Below are 27,528 nucleotides of genomic sequence, written 5' to 3' on the forward strand. Positions count from 1 at the left end.
TGTAACATCCCGACTTTTTACCCTAAGGCTTAGAACATCGATCTATATATATATATAAGTTTCGCGTCGAAATTTTCTTATTATTACTTCTTGTTATGATTAATCGTTGTGAAGTATATTTTGAGTAGTGAACAAAAATAGTAATAGTCAATATAGATGTTTGCTCTAATAAAAGTCCGTACACGAGTTCAACGTTTAAGTAAATATTAAAAAAATAATAATAAAATACTCTCCATGCCCTCCGGATCTTGCGCAATAGCCACGTCTTGAACCCCGATACCTACACGAACGGATAAGAAGCACGTTAAATCAAGACGAGACAATCGACGAAATCAAATCACATCAAACACGCAAACCAAACGGCGGCTCACGTTTTCCAAACGACGGCTCACGTCTTTTAAGTGACGAGACATAATATTCTTACCAATTATAGTAATTTGAAAGATTGATTAGCCACCTTGCCTCTTATGGCAAAAAGTCCATAACTCTTGGGCAATACCCCTCCACCCATGAATCAAGCTTTTAACCATGGATTATCTTGCTCCCAATTCCTCTATAAATACTATCATCACTCCATTAATAATTCCTTTGTTTTCACCACTCAAAACATTTACCATCAAAGTTCTCCTTCTAATGAGAATGTAAAATCTTTAAGGCAAGGAAGCAAAGTCTCATCACCATCCCTACCCTTAATTCTCTTGTTCATCCACAAAATCCCTAAACAAAATTTATCTCATGGTGAGGATGAAGTAAGTGCTTGAAGAAGAAAGTCAAGTTTCTACACACTACCATTCTTCTTCTTCTCCTTTTTCTCAAGGTAAATTCTCCTAACAATTGTCTTCTTACTACATTGTCATTTTCATATTACAATTAGTAAAGCATGAACATTTGAAGCCTCCCATGTCAAATACCAATTCTATACCACTTCCTTCACCCTTTTTAACATCTAGAACTTTTCATCGAACTTAAAACCAAAACTAGAGCTTGATCATTGAGGAATAAAGTGCTTAATACTCAAACCATATTATTATGCCTCTTCCCTAATGATTTTCATATCAAATATGCATATGACTTTCTAGAATGGAATTGCCCTAACTATAGAAAACTTAGACAAAGAAAACAATTAAGCAATGCCTAAACTATTAGAGATCTTCTTTGCACAATAATAACGATCTTGGAAAGCTTACCTCGTGAGTGAAGAAGCTGCCGGACCTCGGAGAGACTGCCCGGCAGTGGCCCACCGGCGGCAGTGGCCCACCGGCGGCAGTGGCCCACCGGCGGCGGCGGTAGTCCGGCGGCAGTCCGGCAACATTCCGGCGGTTGTCCGACTTTTCACAACGAAATTAATCTCTTTCGACCCCATTTTCACGATCTATCCGAATCTTCACATTTCAAGACTTAATTGTTAGTCCTAAGCCTTCAATTTGAGAAAATAAAGAAGAAGAGAAAAAAAGGGAAATGGGGGAAATTCCTACCTCTCTCGGTCGACGGTGAGGAGACCGCCGTGTACCCGGCGGCGACGGCGGCAGCAGCCCACCAGTGACGGCAGCAGCGGCCCGGCGGCGACGGCGGAGGTGGCGGTTCGCGGCAGAGAGAGAGGCGGCCGAGAGAGAGAGGCCGAGAGAGAGAGAGGCGGCAGAGAGAGAGAGAGAGGCCGAGATAGAGAAAGAGGGGAGAGGGGAGACGTGACCGGCGGCCGGCGTCGCTCGCCGGCAACGCCAAAACCGCCGGTAGAGATTGGAGAGAGAGTGGGATGTTGGAGAAGGGGAGAAATATTTTTTTTTGAAATGGAAGAAGGAAGGGAGGCTAATTCTTTTAGTGAAATTAGGGCAACACACTATTGGGCCTCCCCTTTGGGCCAAGTAATTAATTTAGTAAGATGGTCTCTTATTATTTCTTTTTGGGCCGAGAATTTAAAGGAAATGAGAAGTTTGGGCTTTGAAGCATAAGTAATAAAATGAACCTTATCTCTTAATTTTGGATTAATATTTCTTAAAATGTTTGAAGCTTTTAAATAATTAATCTTATGATAAATTAATGTAAAAACCCTCCTTAATTAAGTAATTAATTTTTCTTGAAGATAAGAATGTATGGATTTAATGAACCCTCTCCCAAATAATTATTTAATTACTTCAAGGTTTCTTATAAAATAAAGATCCACTTTTCTTAAGTGAAATGAAGTGATCTTGATCGCACCACGAGCATAGGACGCATAATCCATGTAGGATCATTTCTCTTCATGCACCTTATGAATGTTCATAAAACTAATTTAAATCATTATACTATTTCAAGAAGGGCGTGTTCGCGGAGTTTGATTTCCAAGGCCAAGCTTTTGTAGCATTTCATTCGGAAGCTTTGAGGTGGGCTTTATATCCAACACATTAAGTGTGGATAAAATTATCAAATATATGAAATGATTTTTGTTTGATAAAATTGCACTTACTTTTTTTAAAATGTTATCGTGCCATAAATTATTTGTTTTATGATGCCTATCTGCTTGGCGATGCCAAATGAATGAATGAATGAAACGAATTCGGCTCCAATAGGACCAAGATCCTATTCGAGTTAGTGTACACAAAAGAATGGACCGTGAGTCATCGTAAGGGTTGGCCGGTCAATGTGATCGTGGAAGGTGGCCACCTTCCCGACACACAATGAACTATCAGATATGGCGGATTGATGGAATGAACTTAGCTTGATCAAGCGAACTTTATGAAAATGAACTTAGTACGCTCGGGCCTTTAAGAAAACCCCCGTGTGTTACTGTGATGGCATGATAATAACTTTTTCTTATATATGTATCTTTCGGCAATGTGTTCACTGAGTACCCCGTACTCAGCCCTGCATGTATTTCTAAATGTGCAGATTGAGCAAGTGATGAACTGGTGGCTGAGTGGAGTTGGTGGTCGTCTCATCTCTTTTGTAGGATTTTCGTGGCATGTGTCTTCATACACATGACCATATGGTTACAACTCCTTCCGCTGTGCTTATGTTGTAGTATTTTGTACTAATGGGTCATAGGAAAAATGATTAGTAACGAGTGACCTACGTTAAACACTCTTTTAAATTCTCATGATCTTTCGTGTCTTGTGAACCTCTTTTATCTTATGAAGAAGTACTTGCATGTCTTATTGTAAATTCTTTCGTCCCCTTTCTATCCCCTCTTCTTAATTCCCTCCCCTGGTCATGATTTACCGAGCCATGCTATCCTTAGCAAGGCGCAGTCGTGACATGTTGTGCATGATAATACACGCGTACATGATATCAGGAATGCAGTACAATCAGTCAGTTCCTGGAGCACACCAAATGCCAGCTCCACATACTTGTGCGCTGACTCCCGTCGGATTGCAAAGCAGACCTTATTTTCTTCGACCGGACATCTTATCATCTTCACAAAGACGGGCCACCTAGGGTATATCCCATTCGCCAAATAAACCATGTTGGAATCTATGCCGGTCAATGGACTTTGAACAATTATAAATTTCAACGAGGCATTTAATATTGTGAAATTAAATGATATAGTCTGGATCTACGTTCGGAGTAGATGACCGTGGTATATTCATTTTCTCAAATCCGATTCCCGGTGAGTGAGAAATAATGGATTAAAGTTGTGCAAAATTGCAAACTTAATGAACAATGAGAGAAGCTTAGGGAATAAGTAAGAGAGTTAATTATCCCACATTGGAAGTTACAACCTTATTAAACTAGTATTTAATAAGAAGGATTATTACATGTAATAATTATAGTGGACTAAGATGGGCTGTAAGAGCCCACGCGCGCGCGCCGCCCGCCCCGCCGTGAGCCGCGTGCCGCGAGCCTCGAGCCTCGAGCCCGAGCCCGAGCTCGCGCCCGTGCCCTTGCCCTTGCCCTTGCCCTTGGACTTGGATCTTGGCAATTGGTCTTTGGGCTATTCGGATCTTGGCAATTGGTCTTTGGGTGTTCTTTAGGCTTGTTCGTGGTCGTGGGCCTGGTTGTGGGCTTGGCCCAAGGCTAGTGAGTCTAGTTCTTTTTAGACCACCACCATTTCCACGTCAGCGAGATAAGCGGGATGACATCTCGTTAGTATGACGCGGTAAGCCAACGTGGCTGACACGTGACAGTCCACGTCATGATCGAATCTAGAAGCTTCTAGATTCAGCCTCTCAGCTCTGTAACGCTTCGTAACCGACGACCGTTACGGTCTAGCATTGATGACAGCCATCAAGGCTGCGTTGACCCCCTGCAGTGGACTGAGCCTATAAATAGGCTAGCCATTCCATGCATTCTACACACATCAAACACTAGAAAGCATTCTGCATCATAAGCTCTCTCCCTCTTTGCATTGTTTTTCTGTCGAAAGCTCTGCCCTCACCTCCATCCAGTTCGCCGGAGCTTTGTTGATTGCGGTGCTGCTTCATCAGAGACGCTAGCCGTTTTATCTTTGGGGACGAAACGTCAATCCGAAGAGCACTACCGGGGCGTATCTCGTCTTGCGGAAAGAGGCCTCATCGACTCGACTATTTCCTTTTCCTACGGCTTATAATTTCGATCTCCTTGTAATTCAGTTTCAGTTATTTCTCTTATATTCCTTTTGGGTTGTATTACGCCTGGCTTTTTATCTCTTGTAATCCTGAAACCAACAATCGCAAGATGAGATAGCTTGCCTTTGAAGGATTTTGGATATAACTGAACCTAAAACTTTCAAAACTGAACACCTTTGCTTGGAGATGTCGACTGGATCCAACACTGCCGCTGCCACCACTCCAGCCACCACCGCCGCCATCATTTCATCCACTCTGGCATCCACCACGATGATGCCAACTCCCGGGCTCTATCCATCTTCATCAACAACCCCTTGGGTGTATACTAATACCCATGGGCTCACTGGTGGATCCACCTCGAGTGGGTCGGTTGGTTCCACTTTTAGTGGTTCCTTCGGATCCTTTAATGGATCGAGTGTTGGGGCCTTCGGGTCTCACACGAATGCTGGGACCTTCGAGTCTCACGCGACTGCTGGGGCCTTCGGGTCTCATGCGAGTGTTGGAACCTTCGGGTTCAGCACGGGTATTGGCTCCTTCGGGACCAGTGCGACCATGACGGGCTCTATGCCCAACATGAATGGTGGGGGCCCTATGCCCAACCATGTTGTTGGCTCCTTCGGGGGCAACATGAATGGTTCCTTCCAAGGACCAAGTGCGGCACCTTTGGCACCTAGAATGATGCCACCCGCCGAGAAGCCACCTAAGTTTGGAGGATCTGACTTCAAGAGGTGGTACCAAAAGATGTTGTTCTATTTGACAACATTGGGCGTCGCCAACTTCCTCACGGAGAACGAGCCGCCCGCGCCAAGTGATCAAGAGACGAGGCTCGATATCTTGGCGGACTATGAAGCATGACGCAAAGGAGATTATCTTTGTAAAAATTTCATTCTAAGTGCTTTAGATGATAGCTTGTACAATGTATACTCCGTTGTAACCACATCCAAAGAGATGTGGGAAAGCCTAGAGAAAAAGTACAGTATCGATAATGCTGCAGGTACTGAACATGTTGTAGTATCCAAATTTATGGACTACAAGATGGTCGACTCTAGACCGGTCATGGAACAAGTTCAAGAGTTCCAAATGATCATCCACGGACTCGTGGCTGAAGGGATGATTTTGCCCGATAACTTTATACGGTGCATACTAATCGAGAAACTTCCTCCTAGTTGGAAGGACTTCAAGCACTATCTCAAGCACAAGCGAGAGAAGATGAGCCTTGAAGATTTGATCGTGAAACTGCGCATCGAGGCCGACGTGCGCAAAATTGATCAAAAGGCTAAAGGTCCTTTTGAGGCCAAAGCCAACTTGTTGGAGCGGGGCGGTCCTTCCAACAAACGCCCTCGCCCAAATCAGAAGGACAAGGGGAAGGGAAAGCAGCCTACAAAGAAGTTTGAAGGCGAATGCTACAAGTGTGGCAAAATTGGCCACTTTGCCAAAGACTGCCGCAACAAGAAGAAGAAGCCGGCAGCTCACGTCGTTGAGAAAGAGTTCAAGGACTGGAATGAAGATGACCTCGTTGACAACAAAGGCGGCTGGTACATCGACACCGGCGCTATGGCTCATGTCTGCTCATATAGGAGCAAGTTTGCCTCCTACACCGCTGTTGAAGGAAGGAAGATCAACATGGGGAATCAAGCATCGTCCGAGGTCCTCGGCATTGGCAATGTGATACTCATGATGAAGTCTGGCGTCACGATCACTTTGAAGGATGTGCTGCATGTCCCGGACATCCGCAAGAACCTAGTGTCAGGATCAATACTAGTTAATATGGGGTTTAAACTTGTATTTAAGTCTGATAGGTTTGTTTTGTACAAGTTTGGGAAGTCCCTCGGAAAAGGTTATGTAACCGACGGACTTTTCAAGCTTAGTGTGGCCACGCGCCTTGTTCCAAAGTCTTTGGCTAACAATAATAATAAAGCATCTACTTCCTCTTATTTGACCAAGTCTTCAAATTTGTGGCATTGTAGATTGGGACATGTAAATTCAAAAGCCGTGAAAAGATTAGTAAATTTAGATTTACTAAAGGCAATTGAAGTGGATACCCAAGACAAATGTGAAATATGTCTTGAGGCGAAAATGACTAAGTTACCGTTTCACTCAGTTGAACGGAAAACAAAACCCCTTGAATTAATTCACACGGATGTATGTGATTTAAGGATGGTGCAAACTAGAGGTGGTAAAAAGTACTTTATCACTTTTATAGATGATTGCACAAGATATTGCTACATTTATCTTTTAAGAAGTAAAGATGAAGCAATTGAAGCGCTCAAAAATTATAAAAACGAGGTTGAGAATCAACTTGGTTGTAAAATTAAAGCGATTCGAAGTGATAGAGGAGACGAGTATGTAGCCCCGTTTAAGGAGTTATGCAACGCAAGTGGTATAATTCATCAAACAACAGCTCCATATTCACCACAATCTAACGGTGTAGCTGAACGCAAAAATCGAACTCTAAAAGAGATGATGAACGCGTAGCTACTGAGTTCAGGATTACCCCAGAACATGTGGGGGAGGCTATTTTGACAGCCAACTATATCCTAAACAAAATTCCACTCAAAGGAAAAGACATCACTCCTTATGAGTTGTGGAAAGGAAGGAAACCATCATACAAATACCTCAAAGTGTGGGGGCGTTTGGCGAAGGTGATGGTTCCCCCGCCCAAAGAAGTCACAATTGGACCTAAAACGGTTGATTGTATCTTCATTGGATATGCACTTAACAGTAGTGCATATAGATTTGTTGTTCACAAGTATGAAATATCGACTATCACAGTAGGAACAACAATCGAGTCAAGGAATGTCGTATTTCTCGAAAATACATATCCTTGCAAGGACAAAGAAGAAGTCCCAAAATGAGACAAGAATTGAGGATGAGGCCACTAGTTCTAAAACAGTGGATGAAGCCACTAGTTCTAAATCCACGGATGAAGAGCCTAAATCGCGCAAGCGAGTGAGGCCTGATCCAAGTGATGCAGTACTAAGACGTGGTAGTAGAGTTAGAACACCAAAAACGTTTGGTCCTGACTACATTGCTTTTATGTTGGATGAAGAGCCAACGTCAATAAAAGTAGCCTTCGATGGCCCAGACGGGTTACATTGGAGAGAAGCTGTTCAAAGCGAAATTGATTCAATTTTGCTAAACCACACTTGGGTGTTGGTTGATTTGCCCGAAGGTGCGAAACCTTTAGAGTGCAAATGGGTGCTTAAAAGAAAATTTAAGGCCGATGAAATAGTGGATAAGTATAAAGCCCGATTGGTTGTAAAGGGTTTTAAACAAAAGGAAGGACGTGACTTCTTCGACACCTATTCACCTGTAACGAGAATTACATCTATTTGAGTGCTTCTCGCGATTGCTGTATTGCACAATCTTGAGATTCATCAAATGGATGTTAAGACTGCGTTTCTAAATGGTGAATTAGAGGATGAAATCTATATGGAACAACCCGAAGGGTTTGTAGTACCTGGACAAGAGAAAAAGGTATGCAAACTCGTAAAGTCCCTATATGGATTGAAGCAAGCGCCGTTACAATGGCACTTAAAATTTGATAATGTAATGTTATCAAATGGGTTTAAAATCAACGAGTGTGACAAATGTGTCTATATTAAGAGCACTGATAACGGGTACGTTATAGTGTGTCTTTACGTTGATGACATGTTAATCATGGGTAGTAACACTCAAGTGATTAACGAGACAAAGGCCATGTTAAAGAGAAACTTTGACATGAAAGACATGGGTCTAGCCGATGTAATTCTTGGAATGGAAATTCTAAGAACATTCGATGGAATCATCTTAACCCAATCTCATTATTTTGAGAAGATATTGAAGAAATTCAATGCCTACGATGGCGCGCCGGTTAAGACTCCAATTGAACTCGATGTTCACTTGAGCAAAATCAAGGGCGAACCCATTGCACAAGAAGAATATGCACGGGTCATTGGGTGCATTATGTACTTGACTAATTGCACTCGAACGGACATTGCTTGTGCCGTGAACAAGTTGAGTCGATACACGAGTAATCCAAGCAAAGAGCATTGGAGAGCTCTTGTGAGGGTTTTGAGATATCTAAAACATACTCAAAATCATGGGCTACATTTTTCGAGATACCCCCGGTACTTGAAGGGTACTGTGATGCGAATTGGATATCCGACAATAAGGACTCACTTTCAACAAGTGGATACGTCTTTACTATTGGGGATGGTGTTGTCTCATGGAAATCCACGAAACAGACATGTATAGTCCGTTCAACCATGGAATCAGAATTCATAGCTTTAGATAAAGCCGGGGAAGAAGCCGAGTGGCTTAAGAACTTCCTTGAGGATATTTCAGGTTGGTCTAAGCCAGTGCCACCAGTGTTGATTCACTGTGATAGTCAAACCGCTATCGGGAGGGCGAACAATGGCTTCTATAACGGTAAGTCTCGACATATTCGTCGACGACATAATTCCGTTTTGATCACAACAGGCGTGATTACAATTGACTATGTGAAGTCAATAGATAATCTAGCGGATCCGCTAACCAAATGGTTAAACCGTGATCAGATGAATAAGTTGTTAGAGGGAATGAGTTTGAAATCCACAAACTAAAGAATTGTCATAGTGGTAACCCAACCATGATGACTGGAGATCCCAAGAACTTGGTTCAATGGGAAAACTAAGCTATGAGAGTTCGTGAGAAACACTCATCTACATCTATTCCCTAGAGAGCAATGGAGTGTTTGAAAACTTGCCTTGTGGTGAGGATAAGTCTATGACTTTTAATGATTCCTAAGAATCTCAAGGAGATTAAGTTCTCAAAGAGACCGAGTAGGGCAAGATACTCGAGCAGGAATCACCTATGTAAGTGTGAAGTGTGGCCGCTTCAAATTACACACTTATGAATCCAAAGTGGTGTCCAAGGCCGCAAAGGACACAAAACGTGAGAACGGATGAGGTTGAGGTGTTTAAGTGTTAACACAATTGTCTCGATGCACGCCGTGGGGGACTGGTTCAAAGCATCGCGCTACTAGGCCGCATGTGTATCCGATGGCGTTGACTATGGAAGGTTCAAAGCTAAAAGCTACCTATCCTTATGCTTATATACCTTTCGAGGGTTGAGCTTGTGTCTGCATGCATATGCATTTGGCTATTTCCACTCATGTGGGGGATTGTTGGAATCTATGCCGGTCAATGGACTTTGACCAATTATAAATTTCAACGAGGCATTTAATTTTGTGAAATTAAATGATATAGTGTCGATCTACGTTCGGAGTAGATGACCGTGGTATATTCATTTTCTCAAATCCGATTCCCGATGAGTGAGAAATAATGGATTAAAGTTGTGCAAAATTGCAAACTTAATTAGCTATGAGAGAAGCTTAGGGAATAATTAAGAGACTTAATTATCCCACATTGGAAGTTACAACCTTATTAAACTAGTATTTAATAAGAAGGATTATTACATATAATAATTATAGTGGACTAAGATGGGCTGTAAGAGCGCACACGCGCGCCACCCGCCCCGCTGCGAGCCGCGTGCCTCGAACCTCGAGCCCGAGCCTGCGCTCATGCTCGTGCTCGTGCCCGTGCTCATGCCCGTGCCCTTGTCCTTGGACTTGGACATGGATCTTGGCAATTGGTCTTTGGGTGGTCTCTGGGCTGTTCTTTGGGCTTGTTCGTGGGCCTGGTTGTGGGCTGGGCCCAAGGCTAGTGGATGATATTTTGCACTAAAAATACTCCCAAGGTATGGATGATATTTTTGAACTTTCATATCTAGGTATTAGATATGATTTTTTTTTCCTCTCTCTCTAGTATTGGATATGCTATTTTCTTATAGTTTGAATGTCTTAAACGATATTTTTCATTTCACTTTATGTCAAATCCACTTTTTCTCTCTCTTAAATAAGTATAGAGTAAAATATTAAAATAAAAATACTATGAAATTCTTATTTATTTTATTAATAAAAATTAAAATTATAAATTATAAATTTAATTATTAAAATAATTAGTAGTTAAATTCAATTTTGATTGTGATTTCATTATTTTTTTAATTTTAAAAATTAATATTTTTAATTAATCCTAAATTCTTTATCTTTGATTAATCCTAATTTTTATCTTTAATATTAAAAATAATCGAATCACAGTCAAAATTAAACTTAGCTACAAGTTATTTTGATAAATAAATTTATAATTTTAGATTTTATAATTAATATATTTAAGGATTTTATAGTATTTTTTGTTTTCATCTTTTACTTTCTAAAATTTTAGATGATCTAACATAAATTGATTGAAAAAATGAACTGAAAAAATATCATTTCAGGCATTTAAATTATAAGAAAATATCATATTTAATACTAGAGAAATATAGAGAAAATATCATTTATATATATATATATAGGGATGTATATTAAAACCATAATGTATATTAAAACATCAAACCATGTAAAATAATATACATTATACACACTAATAATGTACATTTTATTCATGTATAATGTAATGTCAACATAATGTACAGAATTTATATAATGTAAATGCACCTTATTAGTATGTACAATATTTAGAACTAATATTAGAATTAATTGCAGGAACCACAGCTTACTTGTAATCACAAATTTAATGTCTACAACGAACTATTGTAATTCTGAAGAGTCATGCAAAATTCCTTTATTTATCGAACACACACTGATTCATTCCGTGGTCTTTTTTCTTTCTTGTAATATTTCCACATTTTTTTCCTTTCTTGTAATATTTCCAAGGAATTGCTATCTAATATTTCCACTCGATTAGATTCTTTTTACCTCTTTGTTTCTACTTCTGATATTCCTTTAAGAAATAAGGCTTATTGTAAAACACATAAATAGAACACGGGGTTTATTTTTAGATATTATGAAAGTCATTGTTACTTTTCGAATCTTGTTTTTATAAAATAACTCAAAAACTAACTATCGATGACCTTCGCGCGTGTTACTAAACATGTTGGGATTAATTGAGTGAACAATTACATAAATCTCTCTATGATGATTAACCAAGAACGACAAAGAAGGAGCATAAACTGTCGAGTGGAAGCGTACCATGATCCATAACGAATTGAAAGGCGGAATTGCTTTGCATCGGCTATGGATCTTCAAGACGTTCTTCACAATAGTCTGCCGAGAGAATACAAAGATATCAAACGTTTTTCAGACGTCTAGGGACCATAACCTTAAGCCCCTTTATTTTCTAGTCAGTCCCTCACCAAATAGAAAATCTCATATGGTACCTACTTCTATTTCCATAACAAATAAATATACTTTAGCCCAAACTTTAGTCTTTAATGCATCACTTTAAGTGAGCAACTGAAAAATAGTCATACACATTAAATTAGTCATGTGGAAGCCCAAATTTCCAACAATCTTCTACTTGGGCATCACATGACACCAAATAAATGTGTACTAACTGAATGAGTGCTCAAATATGCTATATCACATAGTGTATTCGCGAACAATCTTATCATCAACCATATCGACATAGGGCTAAAGAGGTAGTCACCATATTTTTCATGAGTATATACCCATTACTAATTATATATGCAAATATAATCAACAACAGATCAATTATGGAGTGTAGCATGAAAATTTCATGCAAGGTGATATATATGTCTGTTTTCAACTAGTCCCCCACATTCTTATTAGTGAAATCAAACCAAAACCAAATTACACTAGTTTTCCCACATTCTTAATAAATCTCATATGCTTGTTTTGATCATAATCTTAGAATATATATATATATATAGGAGAGCATTAGGGTGTCACCATATTTAGAGTGACAACATACAACTAATCCCAACCCTTAGATCTATAAGATGAACGCCTAAGATTGAATTGATGAAATAGAGTTCGGATTGCAGTTTTATGTGTTGGATATTGCAGTCGTGGGTATTTTAGTCAATTCACAAAATTTTAAATCAGAAACGTATTTGGTAATATGTAAACTGCAAATACTACTTGATAATACTGCAATAGCCATAGAGTAATACTGCAATATGGTAAGGTAAAAAACTATTACGAATGATGTTGACACATAGCACTGCAATATTTATATAGTAACACTGCAATATTCATAGCGTATCACTGCAATATTCAAAGAGTAATACTGCAATCCGGTAATGTAAAAAACTATCACTAATGATGCAACACGTAGCACTGCAATATTCATAGAGTAATACTGCAATATTCATAAAGTAAGACTACAATCTGGTAACAAACTGAAAATAAAGAATAACAGTTTTGCCCTTCAGCGTTTTTTTTATGTTCTAATTTAATTAAAATATGCTGCCACGTGGCAGCTTAAGAATCACACGATCTTAAGATCTAACGACCTAAAATGGGGATATGGTGTTACAATAAAGAGGGTAGAATTGTATTCATTATCGAACTACAATTAATCATTAGATCAACAAATCAAGGTTTAAGATGATCTAGTCTCGAGTATCAATACATTGAAAAAAAAACTACTCCCTCCGCCCCGTCTAAGATGACGCGTTTCTTAGTTGACATGGAATTTTAGGAGTTTTTGATTAATGTGTTTGACTGGAAAGATAAAAGATGAGTGTAATTAGTATTAAACGGAGAGAGAAAGAGAGTTGGATATTTTAATTGGAGTGAGAAAAAATGGTTGGGTGTATTACTTGGAGAGAGAATGTCATAAAAAATAGAATTGTGTCATCTTAATTGGGACAAACTGAAAAAAAAAAACGTGTCATCTTATCTGAGACAGAGGGAGTATAGTATATTTATATATGTCAACTACTGATAAATTAGTTATAATTAACTATTTTCTGTATCTTAAAAAATGTCTCAGAATTTTGAATTCATATAATTATCTCAATTTAAATTATTTTGCCACATATTATATCTAACTAGATCATTTTATAGGGATTATAAAAATATCCTAATTGCATATGTTCGGATGATAAAATATGATAATACTTTCATGAACTTTTGTTTTAGTCAATAAGCAATGCACTATCATAATATATCAATGTAGTAAATGTACAATAAACTCATGTCATCGTATTAATATTTTTAATATATTATATTAACATCAAGATCATATGACTAAATTTAGTACAGTTTTAATCATTTTTAAATGTCTTATTCATTCATTAATAATAGATTCAAGTTTATTTGACATAAGCTTTAAAAAAATATAATAGAAAGTATGGCGGAAGATAGTGGAAAGTGGGTCTAACTTTAGCATATTATAATAAAATATGAGAGAGATAAAGTTAATGAAATGTGGGCTTATTACCAAAAGTAGTAAAAAAACACAGGATATTGGTTCCTAAAATCATAAACTTTGGTCAAAGTTTGGTATTTTCCACGAAGTTTAAAATTAGTCTAGAATATCACAAACTTTGCACTTTGTTTGGTAATTGAACCCACATTCCACTAACTTTATTGCACTCACATTTCATTATAAAACCGATATATGAAAGTAGGACCCATCTTCTACTAATCTTTCCACTCACTTTCTACTACTTCATTCGTCTCAACGAATATGACCCACTTTCCTTTTTTTGGTTTGTCTCATCCAAGATGACTCATAACTAAAACCTGAAACACTTTTTATATGTACTTTAATCACTCTCTCTTACACAAAATAAAGCTGCATAATATCTCGTGCCGCCCAAGGAATGGATCATCTTCCTTTAAACGGATGAGTACATTTCTTAAAATCCGTGCCTAGTCAAATTGACCCTGTATTGATTGACGAAGGAGTACTACTTAGGGATAGGTAGATACAGTATATCTTACCGAAACCACCATGCTGTATACCTTACTGTAAATTCGGTATGCGAAAAAATATACCTTTACTTTACCAAAATTTTCGATATACCTTTTTTTGGTAAGACGAATTTCCATACAGATACCGTACCTCATTTTCGATATACTGTACCGAAGTTCTGTATACTGTACTTTTGCAGTACACCTAACTTTCAACATTAATGAAAATAGATAATTTGAATTTTTAGAATATTATTTATATTTTATACTTTAAAAAATAGTATACTTTAATTTTAAAATATACTACCTCCGTCCCATAATATGAGTCACATTTGGTGTAGGCACCGATTTTAAGAAATATAAAGAAAAGTGGGTTGAATAAGTTAGTGGACTATGTGTCCCACTTATATATACTACTCCATCCGTCCCACTAAGTTGAGTCGCATTCATTTTTGGGATGTCTCAACTTAGTTGAGTCATTTCCTTTTTCGACAAAAAACAAAACATTTAATCACTCTTACTTTAGAGCATCTCCAATAGCAATAGGGTAGACATAGGCTAGCCACAAACTCCTCCTGCCACATCATCAACATTAAAATTCCTCCCGCCACATCATCAGGACAAGCAACTGGACAAGCAATAAGCTAGCCATAGGCTAGTCACAACAATAAAAATTAAAAAAAAAAAAACTATTCAATTTACGGAATTAAACACAAAATACAGAATTAAATTTATGACACATATACGAGAAAATGCAATAATTTCATTTAAATTAAACAGTGCGTCCTAAAAAAAATATACATAAAACAAAAAAAACTATCGTCGTGCAGTCCTCCGCGCCCACAACTCTTCAATTAAATCCTTTTGGAGTTGAATATGAGCATCCACTTGGCGCATGTCGGCATGTGCCTGGAGGCGGCCGATTTCATCGTGAGGTACCCCCCTTCGTACGTTGGGGGTGGCCACGCCGTGGCTTGGACCGGCTTCATCGTCATTGACCCAACTAGTCAGTTGTACACCTTTATCTTCGACTATCATGTAGTGCATGATAATACAGGCGTACAATATAGAAGCAATGCAGTCGACATGCCACAAACGCGTTGGACCCTTAACTGCCGCCCATCGAGCATGGAGCACACCAAATGCGCGCTCCACGTCCTTGCGCGCCGACTCCTGCCGTTCCGCAAAGTAGGCCTTCCTGTCCTCATTTGCGCATCTGATCGTCTTCACAAAGACGGGCCACCTAGGGTATATCCCATCCGCCAAGTAGTAGCCCATATCATGCCGGTTGCCGTTGGCGACAAAACTGATGGCCGGACCGACACCCTGGCACTGCTCGTTGAAAAGGGGTGACGAGTTGAGGACGTTGAGGTCGTTGTTCGACCCGACTACCCCAAAATACGCATGCCAAATCCACAGCCGGTAATCAGCTACGGCCTCGAGGATCATCGTGGGATTCTTTCCCTTGTAGCCGGTGGTGTAGAACCCCTTCCAGGCAGCGGGACAGTTCTTCCACTCCCAATGCATACAATCTATGCTGCCTAACATCCCCGGGAACCCATGCTTCTCCCCGTGCATCTGCATCAGATCCCGACAGTCTTCAGGGGTAGGGCTTCGAAGATACTGGTCCCTGAATATTTCAACGATGCCTCACAGTAAAATACTTCAGATTAATCCAGGGCATTCGTCTCGCCGATGTGGAGGTACTCGTCCCCAGCATGTCCGCCGCGCCTCCGTAGGCCAACCGCCTGATTGCCGCAAAGTACACTTTTGAATAGCCGAGTGGGCCGGGTCTGCCAGCCGCATCGTGCCTGAAGCGGAAACACGGATATCGACGCTCCAAAGCATCAACGATACGCATAAACAGCCGCCTTGCTCATCCTAAAACGCCGCCTGAACAGGTTGTCCCCAAACCGCGGTTGCTCTGCGAAATAGTCGTCATATAGCCGTTGATGTGCAACTACGTGATCCCGATCAATCACTGCTCGGCGGTGGACAACGGGTCGAGGTCGAGGTACCCACGGATGCAAGGCCCTTTCTAACAGCCGCTCTGCCTCGCGGGTCGTATAAGGCCTCTAACTGTTCCAACACTTGTCGTTCGAACTCCTCCTCAGCATCCCCACCACTACCACCACTACCACCCGCGTTACTCATTTCGCGTTATTGCTCTTGTACAGAAATTCAGAGAGAGAGAAAGCTCGTTAAAACAAGTGGTGCAAATGAAAATGACGTTAGTTGTTCGGAAATTAAATTAAAAAAAAATCCACTGGCCGATCGTCAGCCTACAATGGCGGCGAGCCGATCGGCGAGCGCATCGGCCAGCGCTCGCCGAAATGGCGCTCACCGCCCACAATGGTTCGGCGAGCGGACCGGCCAGCGCCGGGAATTAACTAGCCGGTCGCTTGCCAACCATTGGAGATGCTCTTAGTCCAACACTTTCTTTACTCTCTCTTTATTTTTCCTACCTTATTCCTCTCTCCTACTTTTCAATACAATTTTTTAATCTCCGTGCCCAAAAGTTGTATCTCAACTTAGTTGGGACCAATGTTTTAAAAACGGACCGGACCGGCCGGTTCAACCCCGAACCGATAGGCAGTCCGATCCGATTCACCCCTAGAAACCGCCAACATGTTAAACCGATACTGACCAGCGAAACTGGCCGGTCAAACCGGTTCAACCGTGAACCAAAAACCAATTTTTTAAAGTTGTTGTTGGCAAGACTTGAACTCATAACCTCTTCTCTATATAATAACACTTTTACCACTCCACCATATGACCATTTTAAAATAATATTAACATTAATAACTCTTATACACTAAAAATGATATTTTTATCCACATAAAATGATAATTTATTTTAATTTTATATTCTTTTAAGAAATTGTTAATTATATTATATATTTTAATTATGCTTTAATAATCACTAGATTTTTATAATATACTTATCAGTTTGTAACTGCACATAAATTTAATATGTTTTATATGCAAATATAATTTATTAGTATTACTTAATATTAATATTTTTCTTGTAATATATATTTAATTTATATATACTAACCATTGATATTAATATTTTTATATAAAATAACTAATTATTCATGTTTAACTATTACTTAATATAATATTATTTCATTTAATACACTTTTTTAGTTACAATTAAATTTATCTATTTATATATAAAATATTAAAAAAAATTTATATACAATACGTAATGAATCATATATTTAATTTTATTTACTAACAAAAATATTTATGAAACTTAGTCATTTACTACTAAATTTTAATATTTACATTACAACTAAAATATAAGGTTAATATTTGTGATATATTATTGATTATATGTAAATTTAATATATTTTGTATATTGTATACTTAATTATATGTATTTGCAACAGTAAAACGGTTCGACCAGTGATTGAACCGGTTGAACCATGAACCAGTAACTTCGCCGGTTCGCCAGCTGATCCGATTTTTAAAACATTAGTTGGGATGGAGGGAGTACTAGTTTTATAATAAAATGGGAATAAAATAAGTTGGTGGAATGTGGAGCCTACTTATCATTAATGTTAAAAATGAAATGTGATTTTTATTGTGGGACAGACTGAAATGCCAAAATACGACTCTTATTATGGGGCGAAGATAGTCTAAAATATAATTTCATATATAATTAGATTATATTTTACAGTGTATACTTAAGTACATATAGTTATCTTACCGAAAAATTTCGATAAGAGATCATACCGTACCAAAAATCACATTGTACCCTAATTCGATATTTCATTATTTTTTCCCGTGCCTTGCTACTACTAGTATGCACACCACTCTCCAACCATGAATTTAACAATGGCAATCTCGTAATACAAGGAATCCAAATGGCATATTCCTCTGTGGGTTGCCATATTTACACCGCCCAAGGAGACGTATCAGACTTGCCGAGCGCGTGACTTGCTCGCTCTCTACTCTCAGACTTTTTCTTCAAAAGAAACACACTATCCATCCATCACAACCGTTAAAAATTCTACCACGTCATGGATCCCTGCTTTTCTAATCTGACGGTGTGAATTCACTTACTCGTCAAACTCCCTCTGCCTCCTCTTCTAACCCTACCGCGGTCAAACTTAACTCAAATCCAACCAACCCTAACTCATCTAACTCGGAGGCGACTCACCTCCTCCAATATCTTATAGCGAACCAGCTCTGAGAGACATACACACAGAATTTTAGAGAGAGAGTTTCTACAAAGCCAAATTCTAGGGTTTAAACCTTTTTCGAATCAATCTCATAATAGGAATTGGATATTGGATATAGGAATCCGCTCGTGTTTTTATGCAGTGGGAAAATAGGGATTGATAGAACAATGGATGAGATCTGGGAGAGGGCGGTGGAAACGGCCTTGGACGGCCAGACGGACGTCGATTTGGTCCGGACGTTAACGCTCGACGGCGCGGTGAAGTGCGTCCACGGCCGTTTGCCGCCGCCGTCGCTCTTCGAGAAGTTCCACAATCTCCAGCACCTGTCTATGGCCAACATCGGCGCCTCGTCGCTGGAGCAGTTCCCACGCCTCCGGAATTTGCAGAAACTTATTTTATCGGATAATCGGATCGCCGGTGGGCTCGAATTCCTCGTCGCGGCTGGACCTGAATCGTTGCGGGACCTCGATTTGTCGAATAACAGGATTTCAGATATTAACGACTTGAGACCGTTGGCCGAGCTGAGGCTGGTCTCATTGGATCTCTACGAGTGCCCTGTTACGCGGATTAAGGACTACCGATCTCGTGTTTTCGGTTTGATTAGGTCATTGAAATATTTGGACAAGATGGATGCGGAGGAGAATGAGCGCCCGGAGTCGGATGATGAAGACGATGATGATGAGGAGGAGGAGGATGATCCCGGCAGTGGAGAGATAGACGGTGAGGACCACCCGTTTAGGCTGAGCAATGGGCAGATAGCGGGCAGCGATGGGGTTGTGGATGTTGATGAAGATGAGGAGAGCGACGCCGACGAGGAGGAAGCGGAGACGTCAAGGGCGATCAACGGCTTGAGTCATGCTGGCAGTTCTCATAATCATACCAATGGGTTTAGAGTAGAGGTTGTGGATGGGGAAGATGATGAGGAGGAGGGAGATGATGAAGATGATTCGGCGGAGGAAGTGTTTGAAGATGACGAAGGTGATGATGAGGATGTGGTGGAAGTCCACGAGATCGATGACAGTGATGATGGGGAGGATGGTGTTGAGGACGAGGATGAAGACGACGATGATGAGGACGGGGAGGAGGAAGAAGTCGATAATGATGATAGGGATTTGAGGGAGGCCGAGAGTACTGATAGGCTCACAAGCACGGAGGGGGAAATTGATGCACATGAGCAGGGAGAGGACGATGCCGATGAGGATGATGATGGGGAGACGGGAGAGGAAGAGCAGGCAGTTGAGGAGGATGGGGAGTATGAGGATGAAGAAGAGGCTGAGGATGAGGTATAATTTTTTCTGTAATTGACATCTTGTTTCTTTTGTGCCGTTGAATTGTGTTGGGTAATTTTCCTTTGGCAGTTGAATTGGAGATGAATGCATATTTAACCACTTTAATCTCACATTACGCCTAATTAAATGCAAATGCACTTTTTAGCTTGAAAGTCTTGTAGTATTTTTGTGGTTTGCCAAAATCTGGTTGCAGTTTTTCTGTGTATTAAGAACTCACACTGGTTTTTTCTGTCATTATTATTTTTTAATTACATTAAGTTTTTCTATTCTGCCTAGGGGTTTAGTTAATGATCTTGCTTTGCCTTTCTTGGACACCCTTGCTGAATTTAAATTTGTGTTTTTTCAGAACTTGCTTTACCTTATTTGTCAGTGGTTTCTTAAGCAATACAGTGTAAGATCAAATTTTTTTGTGGTTTCTATTTGTTAATGATCATGCTTTGCCTTTCTTGGACATCCTTGCGGCATTAATGTTTGTGTTTTTCAGAACTTGTTTTGCCTTATCTGTCAGTGGTTTCTTAAGCAATAAAGTGGAATATCATTATTTTTTGTGGTTTCTATTTGACAGTGGCACCTACAAGGTTTTTGGTTATTATGTTTATATGAAATCTTTGCCAAAATAACCTGACGTTGTAAAGAAAATTGCATGTAAATCTGGTTCTTTAGATTTGACTTCATCTTTTTTAGTGAACTTGTGTTTCTGAATTATTGACTAAAAAGTTGCTTAAATAAATCTTCATCTGTGCCTACTGTTTTGGTATATCAAAATTTTGAAAATTTGTCCTACAGTGTGAGAAGCCATCCTTTGGTATGAACTTCTGCTAAAAAAAACTACTGGTGACAGTGAGTTGTGGTTGTAATCACCTTGCTTCTAATCCTGGTAAAAATTGTTTTAATATTGTTGATGTTCAACTTACCGGAAAACCATTAGATTCCCCCTTCCAATGATTAATCACGTAGAGACCTGTCTTTTAATATTTTTAATGGGAAATCATTATTTTTGCATAGCCTGATTTAGAATTTTGTGATTTTATGGAAGTTTCTCATTTTCCAGGTAAAAAACAATCAGTTTACAATAACTGGAAAAACCATTTGCTCCTTATCTATGTATGATTTGAATTGGCTTTTATTCTTTAGAATTGGTGGTTACAATTAGCTTGTTCTTGCAACTCAAAAAATGAAAGAATAAATTATTGTAATACTAAAACTGTTTTGGTGCTCTTAATTTAATTGTATCTGCCCATGTTTTTTGTGATTCATTAATGTAGCATGAGTGCAGGAGGCCATACTTGTTTTTATAGAAAAATGATTTCCAAATTTCTCTGATTTCATGAAAATTGTGCCTGAACCCAATATTTGAACCCCTTTAAGATGTCATGAATTGACATACTGAGTATTGGTCAAATTTGGTTTATGGCTTGTGGTTTAACTTCTCAGTATCAGGTGAAGGTGAAGTGCTAACTATTAGTTTTACATGTTGAGATTTGCATTAGGTTTTCTTTTATTTATGTCAATCTAATTGTGTATATAATACCCTTTGATTAATTTTGAGTGTTCTTTGTGTGTGCGTGTTTTTTAACCATGTTCAATAGTCCTTTTCCATGTATGTTTACAGTATGTTTTTCTATGTCTAGATTTAGTTGTCTGTAATTTGAGTTTGATAGCTACTAGTTGATTTGTTGTTTTGGTTGATTGCTTTCTCTGTATAGATTTAATTGTCTGTAATTTGAGTTTGATAGCTACTGGTTAATTTGTTGTGTTGGTTGATTGCTTCTCTGTATGGATTTAGTTGTCTGTAGTTTGAGTTTGATAGCTAATGGTAAATTTGTTGTGTTGGTTGATTGCAGGAAGACGATTATGGGTCTGCTGGATACCTGTTTCAACCAGTTGAGCGGGTGGAAGCAGAAGATAATGGTGGTGGTGGAGAAGGTGAAGACCTTGAATTGGAGGAAGATGTTGAAGATGAAGATGATGAAGATGGCGAGGTTCAGGAATTGCCGGCCGCGTCCTCTTCCCATAAAAGGAAGAGAAATGGGGACAGCGACGATGATGGGGATGATGGTGAGGAGGAAGAAGAAGAAGACATGGTGCAGCCATCATCAAAGCAGCGATAGAGATGGAGGGGCCAGCTATGTTTATATGGAAGAATGGTGGAAAACTTGAACTTAGTAAAAATGGGGTTTGAAAGAGTCTGTCCCTAGACAATATTTTGGAGGGAAATTATGTTATGGCTGGAACTGGACAGCATGAAAATGAGTGTTTAAAAAGTGGTTTATTTCCCGCTTCACTTCAGCATGTGGTGTTATGCCTTGATTCGAATCCAAGTTCAACTCGCTCCGCAACTCAGTAGTGGCGACGGCAGAAAAGGAAATACTCATTTTTTCGACATATTTTAGAGGGAAAATGGAAAAAGAAAAAACAGAATTGAGATTGTACAAACGTGAGTGTATTCTATTGGATCAGTTAAAAGAATTCCGAGGCGGCGTCGTTTTGTGAAATTTGATTCCACGTGCAGCATATGGGTTGGATCAAGGTTATATAATGGTTTTCTTATCCTATCATCAACTAGCTTTAACTAAATACTTATGCTCTACTTATTTTTATTTTTTGCAGGTGTTTCAAGGCACTCGAGCTGAGTGGATCCATTACCAATTACCATGATGGGCTTTTGCATATGTTGCGTCAATCAGCCCAAGCGTCGCCGTTACCTTTGGTTTTGGCGATTTTAGGCTGTGTTGTACGCTTTTATGCACTTGTAAATAATGTTGGTGGCGAAGGGACCCACACAAGGCCATGTTGTGTCTCTTATCAACTTTCACGTTACTTCCATCATTTATATTGTTGATCACTTTTGGAATATCTTACCAAATTTATGAGTAGCCCCTCTATAATGCAATTTCCAATTTATTATTCACGGATGGTTCTTTTTTCTAATTCATTATTTTCTTATTTCTTTAATTTATAAAATTATTTATATTGCAATATTTATAAATATATTTATCTAAATTGCTATTACATGAAAATGAAAAAAAAAAACAAATATAGGAATTTTATTAAAATTTCAAAACATAATAATTGAACAAAAAATAGAACATAATTAAAAATAAGAAATACTTCATATGGTTTTTTATAACTAAGCAAACCAACAAAGTAATAAAATGGGAAAATTATGAAATTACACTTTATATTCGTGAATATTTTTGTGTCATCCACTTGTCGAGTTTGACTTAAGAAGTGAAATATTTTGAATAACTAACCCCCTATCATTACGAGATATTGAAGATAAAGAGGCTGTTTTATAGGAAGGCAAATGAAGGGGGCAGACCTCGTAAGATAGCAAGTAACACCATTCGCCATAACTTCTCTGTCTTATCTTTATCGTCGTTCTCATATTGAATTTTGCAGAAAAACGAAATAGAGAGAGACAGAGCACGTTCAAATTAATTAACCATGTTGGTCATCCCATGAATTAGGGATTTCATGATCATCATCAAGATTCAAGAAATGTTTTTTTAGAAAACGGCGAATTCATGCATGTGATCTTCATGTAATGCTGTAGAGATCAACGAAGCTGGAGCTTTGAGTTTCGGCTTAGTTACATATCATTATGTCGTCACCGTCATTATTTGAGGCTAATCCCTCAACATCTTCATCTTTAACTTCAACAGTCTCTCCTCCCTCTCCTCCTTCAACACCGCCTCCATCAGAACCAACACCGCCTCTGCCCTCTCCTCCCGCATCAACGCCTCCTCCGCCCTCTCCATCATCAACTCCGCCCCCGTCCTCTCCATCATCATCGCCCCCGCCCCCAGCAGGCACCCCTCCCCCGCCAACCTCACCTCCTCCGCCCCCACCAACTTCTTCCCCTCCACCGCCCTCATCCCCTCCCCCTTCGCCTCCCGCAACATCAAATTCCGAATCCCCTCCTCCACCAGTTTCCACAGTCACTCCCCCGCCATCTCCTCCCACCCAAACGCCCCCATCTCCGACGTCAAACCCACCCCCTGTGGCTGCCTCGCAAAATCCTCCTACACAACAAGCTAATTCCTCTTCGTTGCCTGCAATTCCTCCACCCCAACCGATACCTATTTCTCCAGAACTACCTACATTGCCTTTTAATTTCTCTCATAACCCTCCACTCCCAGCGTCCGCTGCCTCACCCCCGGTTCCTCCACACCCTCAAAATTCTCAGAATGTGAACGGGTTTATCATCGCCGGAGTTGGCGCGGGAGGTACTGTGATAATCGCACTTCTCTTCGTCATCTTCTGCCTCGCTTGTAAGCGAAGAAAAAGAAAATCCGATTACGTAATGGAACCATTGCAATGGCATGGCCAACAACTTATTAATCCAACCATGAAGCTCCACCCTCCTGCCGGAAGCTTCATGGGCGGTGGGTGGGCCCCGAATTTAACTAACGAATTTAGCTCGGGTTATAATTCAGGCCAACATGGCGCGATCCAATCGCAAAACATGGGTGGTATGTACCAGTTCAGCTACGAGGAGCTTGCCGCAGCCACCAACGGATTCTCTCAAGCCAACCTGTTGGGGCAAGGCGGCTTCGGCCCCGTGCACAAGGGTGTTTTGCCTGATGGGAGAGATGTTGCCGTCAAGAGCCTCAAGAGCGGCAGCGGCCAAGGCGAGCGAGAGTTCCAAGCTGAGGTTGAGATCATTAGCCGCGTCCACCACCGCCATCTCGTCTCCCTTGTTGGATACTCCATCGCTAATGGGAACAAACTCCTCGTCTACGAGTTTGTTCCTAATAAGACGCTCGAGTTTCATCTTCATGGTTTTTACATCCTCCAATTTTGTCTCATACTTATCTTCTCTATCAAACTGCCCCTAATTGGTTGCCTGCAGGAAAAGGCGAACCTGTGCTTGATTGGGCGACGAGGCTTCGTATTGCAGTTGGCATGGCTAAGGGGCTTGCATACCTACACGAAGATTGTGTGATTCTTCTTCTTCTTCTTTCATTTTTCTAGCTATTCTCAATTATTATCTACTTATTGTTTATGATCATGTTATTTTGCTTATTGTGAAATTAGGTTCACCACGAATTATCCACCGTGATATCAAAGCCGCAAACATTCTTATTGACAATAACTATGAAGCAATGGTACTTCAATTACTTTCTATGCCGCCTTCATCAATGAATTTAGATATATTAAAGTTACAACATGTTATGACTTTGCAGGTGGCCGATTTTGGATTGGCAAAACTTACTACTGACAACAATACTCATGTCTCTACACGCGTAATGGGAACTTTTGGGTGAGCAGTGAGCGATGTGCAGTACACATACCATTAATTAGTTGGCATCACGTAACATAACATATCAGTTCTTGATTTAGTATGAGTTCGCTGATTCATTAATATCAGTAGGGTTAGGTGCCATTGAAAGTTAGCAACAAAAATAATTTGTGATGTCAACTGATATATTTAACCAACGAGCTTATATGATTCTCAGTTGTCAATTGATCACAACTTTCTCTCTATATATAATGAAGTTGATGTGATACATATTGATGGATGATTTGAATAAATGTAGGTACCTAGCACCGGAATATGCATCAAGCGGGAAATTATCAGAAAAATCAGACGTGTTCTCATTCGGGGTGATGCTGCTGGAGCTCATCACTGGACGGAAGCCAATCGACCTGTCAAACAGCATGATGGAAGACAGCCTAGTAGACTGGGCGAGGCCTCTTCTAACAAAGGCAATGGAAGATGGCAACTTCGAAGAGCTGGTGGATCCACGGCTTGAGGGTAAATTCCTCCATGCTGAGTTGTCTTGCATGGCTAGCTGTGCTGCTGCGAGCATACGACACTCAGCGAGAAAAAGGCCTAAAATGAGTCAGATAGTGCGGGCGCTTGATGGGGACTCGTCGTTGGAGGACTTGAACGAGGGGGTGAAGCCGGGGCAGAGCACGGTGTTCAACCCCACCGGGGGGTCTGAGGTGTACGACACGCGTGCCTACAATGCCGACATGTTGAAGTTCAAGAAGATGGTCATGGCGTCTGGGGAATTCACCAGCGGCGAGTACGGTACCGACTCCTCCGAGGTTGATAGTCATTGATGTCTAAATCATCATCTTATATCTCCACTCACATCTATCATATATGTATATGTACATCATGTAGGATTACCAAACCATATATATATATACATGAAGCCGTCTGACCTAAATTCCAAATGAAATTTCAAATCCGCTCTTTTGAATAAATACTATCTCCGTTGATTTTATCATTTTGAATCGTCCACCAAAATTAGACCAATTTTAAATATAGAAAGTTTTAAACAAATACTAAGTCTACACATCATTCTAAATATGGACCCCACAATTCACCATGACTACTTCCACCACCTTTTTTTATCTCTCTTATTTTACCAATTGCGCATTACAACTCGTGTTATTTACAACTTTGTCTATTTTTTATGGACGGAGGTAGTAGTTTGATATGGAGTAAAGATTATGTTAACAAAAAAGTGTAAAGATTATGTTAAGAAAAAATTGTGAGATTGATAAAGAATAACATTTCTTCTAAATTTAATATGAATGATCTAATTGATTAAGGCTAAGCGATGTCGTTTTCAGCTTCAAGCATCACATAATAAATGTGGTATTCCTCCTGTCCATGATTAAATGTGTCAATTTTGATCGGCTCGAATTTTAAGAAATTGTTTGACTTTATAAATTAAAGTTGAAAGTAAAGTTAGTAAATTGTGGGTCTTACCTTTATATATTAATTTTATAATAAAATATGGGTGAATTGTGTGGTCATTTACTAAAAATAGTAAAAGTTATAAAAGTTAAATGAGATATTTATTAGTGGACGGAGGAAAAAAAATGAGCCATTTAATGACGGACTAAGGGAGTACATATACGTGCACAAGATATTAATCTATATTCGGGTGACAATTTACCCCCACCACATTTACATGATTGAATTATTCGAATTTCCGACTTATCCCACTTATTAATTAGAGGGGAAAGTTATGCCAATTGAGTATCACAGTTATGCCAATTGAGTATCACTTTATTCTAGACTATTATGTTATCATACAACATATATCTATGTTTAAAACCTTTTGATAATATCGCTCCGTTCGTCGATAAATATTTTTTATCGACTGAGTTTTAAGAAATTATTTGAATTTGTAAAATAAATTGGTAGAAAAAGTTAATACTAATATGAGTCTGAATTTTATATATTCATTTTATATTAGTGGAATTTGATATCCACTTGCCAAAAATAGTAAAAATATGTGTTTGCACATCTATACACTCTAAATTTAAAACATTATTAGAGTGCATGTACAAACTTACATTACTTGAATAGCATCAAAAGGAAAAACACAATCTACATTTTCTCTAGAGAAGCAACCATATCTTCTTTTACAGAGGATCTAGTATGATTTAGTTTTGGCCTGTAGATAAGTACGTGAGCTGACATTTTGGAGATTATAGTGACAACATTGATGGCTTCTTTATTGGGTTGCAAGGAACTCCAAATTTAGAGTTTCTCAAATTTGATCAAACTAAGATAAAGAGGGCCGCTCATTGTCAAGGGTTCCTGAGATCCATCAATATCAGCAGGGTTGTTAGAAGGTCCCCTACATGGTAAAATGCGTGATACTTTTTTAGCATTGTTCCTTTTTCCTATTTTTTGTGAATTATTTTCATCTTCGCTTCTCAAATTTGATGGAGATAATGAGTTGACATGCTATATAAACTGATTTAGTTGAACTATACAGATAGGAAAGAACAATATTATATTCTCATGTGAAGTGG

At 39.3% G+C, this 27,528-nt stretch overlaps 3 protein-coding genes and 1 long non-coding RNA gene across 4 annotated transcripts; 2 read left to right on the plus strand and 2 right to left on the minus strand.

Annotated features, from left to right (window-relative positions):
• Positions 1-128: 128 nt before the first annotated feature.
• Positions 129-1,248, minus strand: LOC125210615. The gene is made up of 2 exons (XR_007174386.1): positions 1,188-1,248; positions 129-280 (listed from the first exon to the last, which is right to left on the minus strand). It is a non-coding gene; the product is annotated as an uncharacterized LOC125210615 (long non-coding RNA).
• Positions 1,249-18,385: 17,137 nt separating this feature from the next.
• On the plus strand, positions 18,386-22,651 carry LOC125213782 (acidic leucine-rich nuclear phosphoprotein 32-related protein). Its single transcript, XM_048114517.1, has 3 exons — positions 18,386-19,734; positions 21,585-22,270; positions 22,351-22,651. Exons 1-2 carry the CDS (start codon positions 18,619-18,621, stop codon positions 21,849-21,851), a joined length of 1,383 nt encoding a protein of 460 aa, XP_047970474.1. The 5' UTR covers positions 18,386-18,618; the 3' UTR covers positions 21,852-22,270; positions 22,351-22,651.
• Positions 22,652-23,328: 677 nt separating this feature from the next.
• Positions 23,329-24,067, minus strand: LOC125209659 (glycine-rich protein DOT1-like). The gene is made up of 2 exons (XM_048109247.1): positions 23,974-24,067; positions 23,329-23,795 (listed from the first exon to the last, which is right to left on the minus strand). Exons 1-2 carry the CDS (start codon positions 24,065-24,067, stop codon positions 23,329-23,331), a joined length of 561 nt encoding a protein of 186 aa, XP_047965204.1.
• Positions 24,068-24,079: 12 nt separating this feature from the next.
• LOC125215530 (proline-rich receptor-like protein kinase PERK5) lies at positions 24,080-25,833 on the plus strand. The gene is made up of 5 exons (XM_048116973.1): positions 24,080-24,524; positions 24,596-24,682; positions 24,781-24,851; positions 24,930-25,006; positions 25,284-25,833. The coding sequence occupies exons 1-5, from the start codon at positions 24,092-24,094 to the stop codon at positions 25,810-25,812; spliced, it is 1,197 nt and encodes a 398-aa protein (XP_047972930.1). The 5' UTR covers positions 24,080-24,091; the 3' UTR covers positions 25,813-25,833.
• Positions 25,834-27,528: the final 1,695 nt, after the last annotated feature.

Source organism: Salvia hispanica, chromosome 3, assembly GCF_023119035.1.
Source record: "Salvia hispanica cultivar TCC Black 2014 chromosome 3, UniMelb_Shisp_WGS_1.0, whole genome shotgun sequence".
Lineage (NCBI taxonomy): Eukaryota > Viridiplantae > Streptophyta > Magnoliopsida > Lamiales > Lamiaceae > Salvia > Salvia hispanica.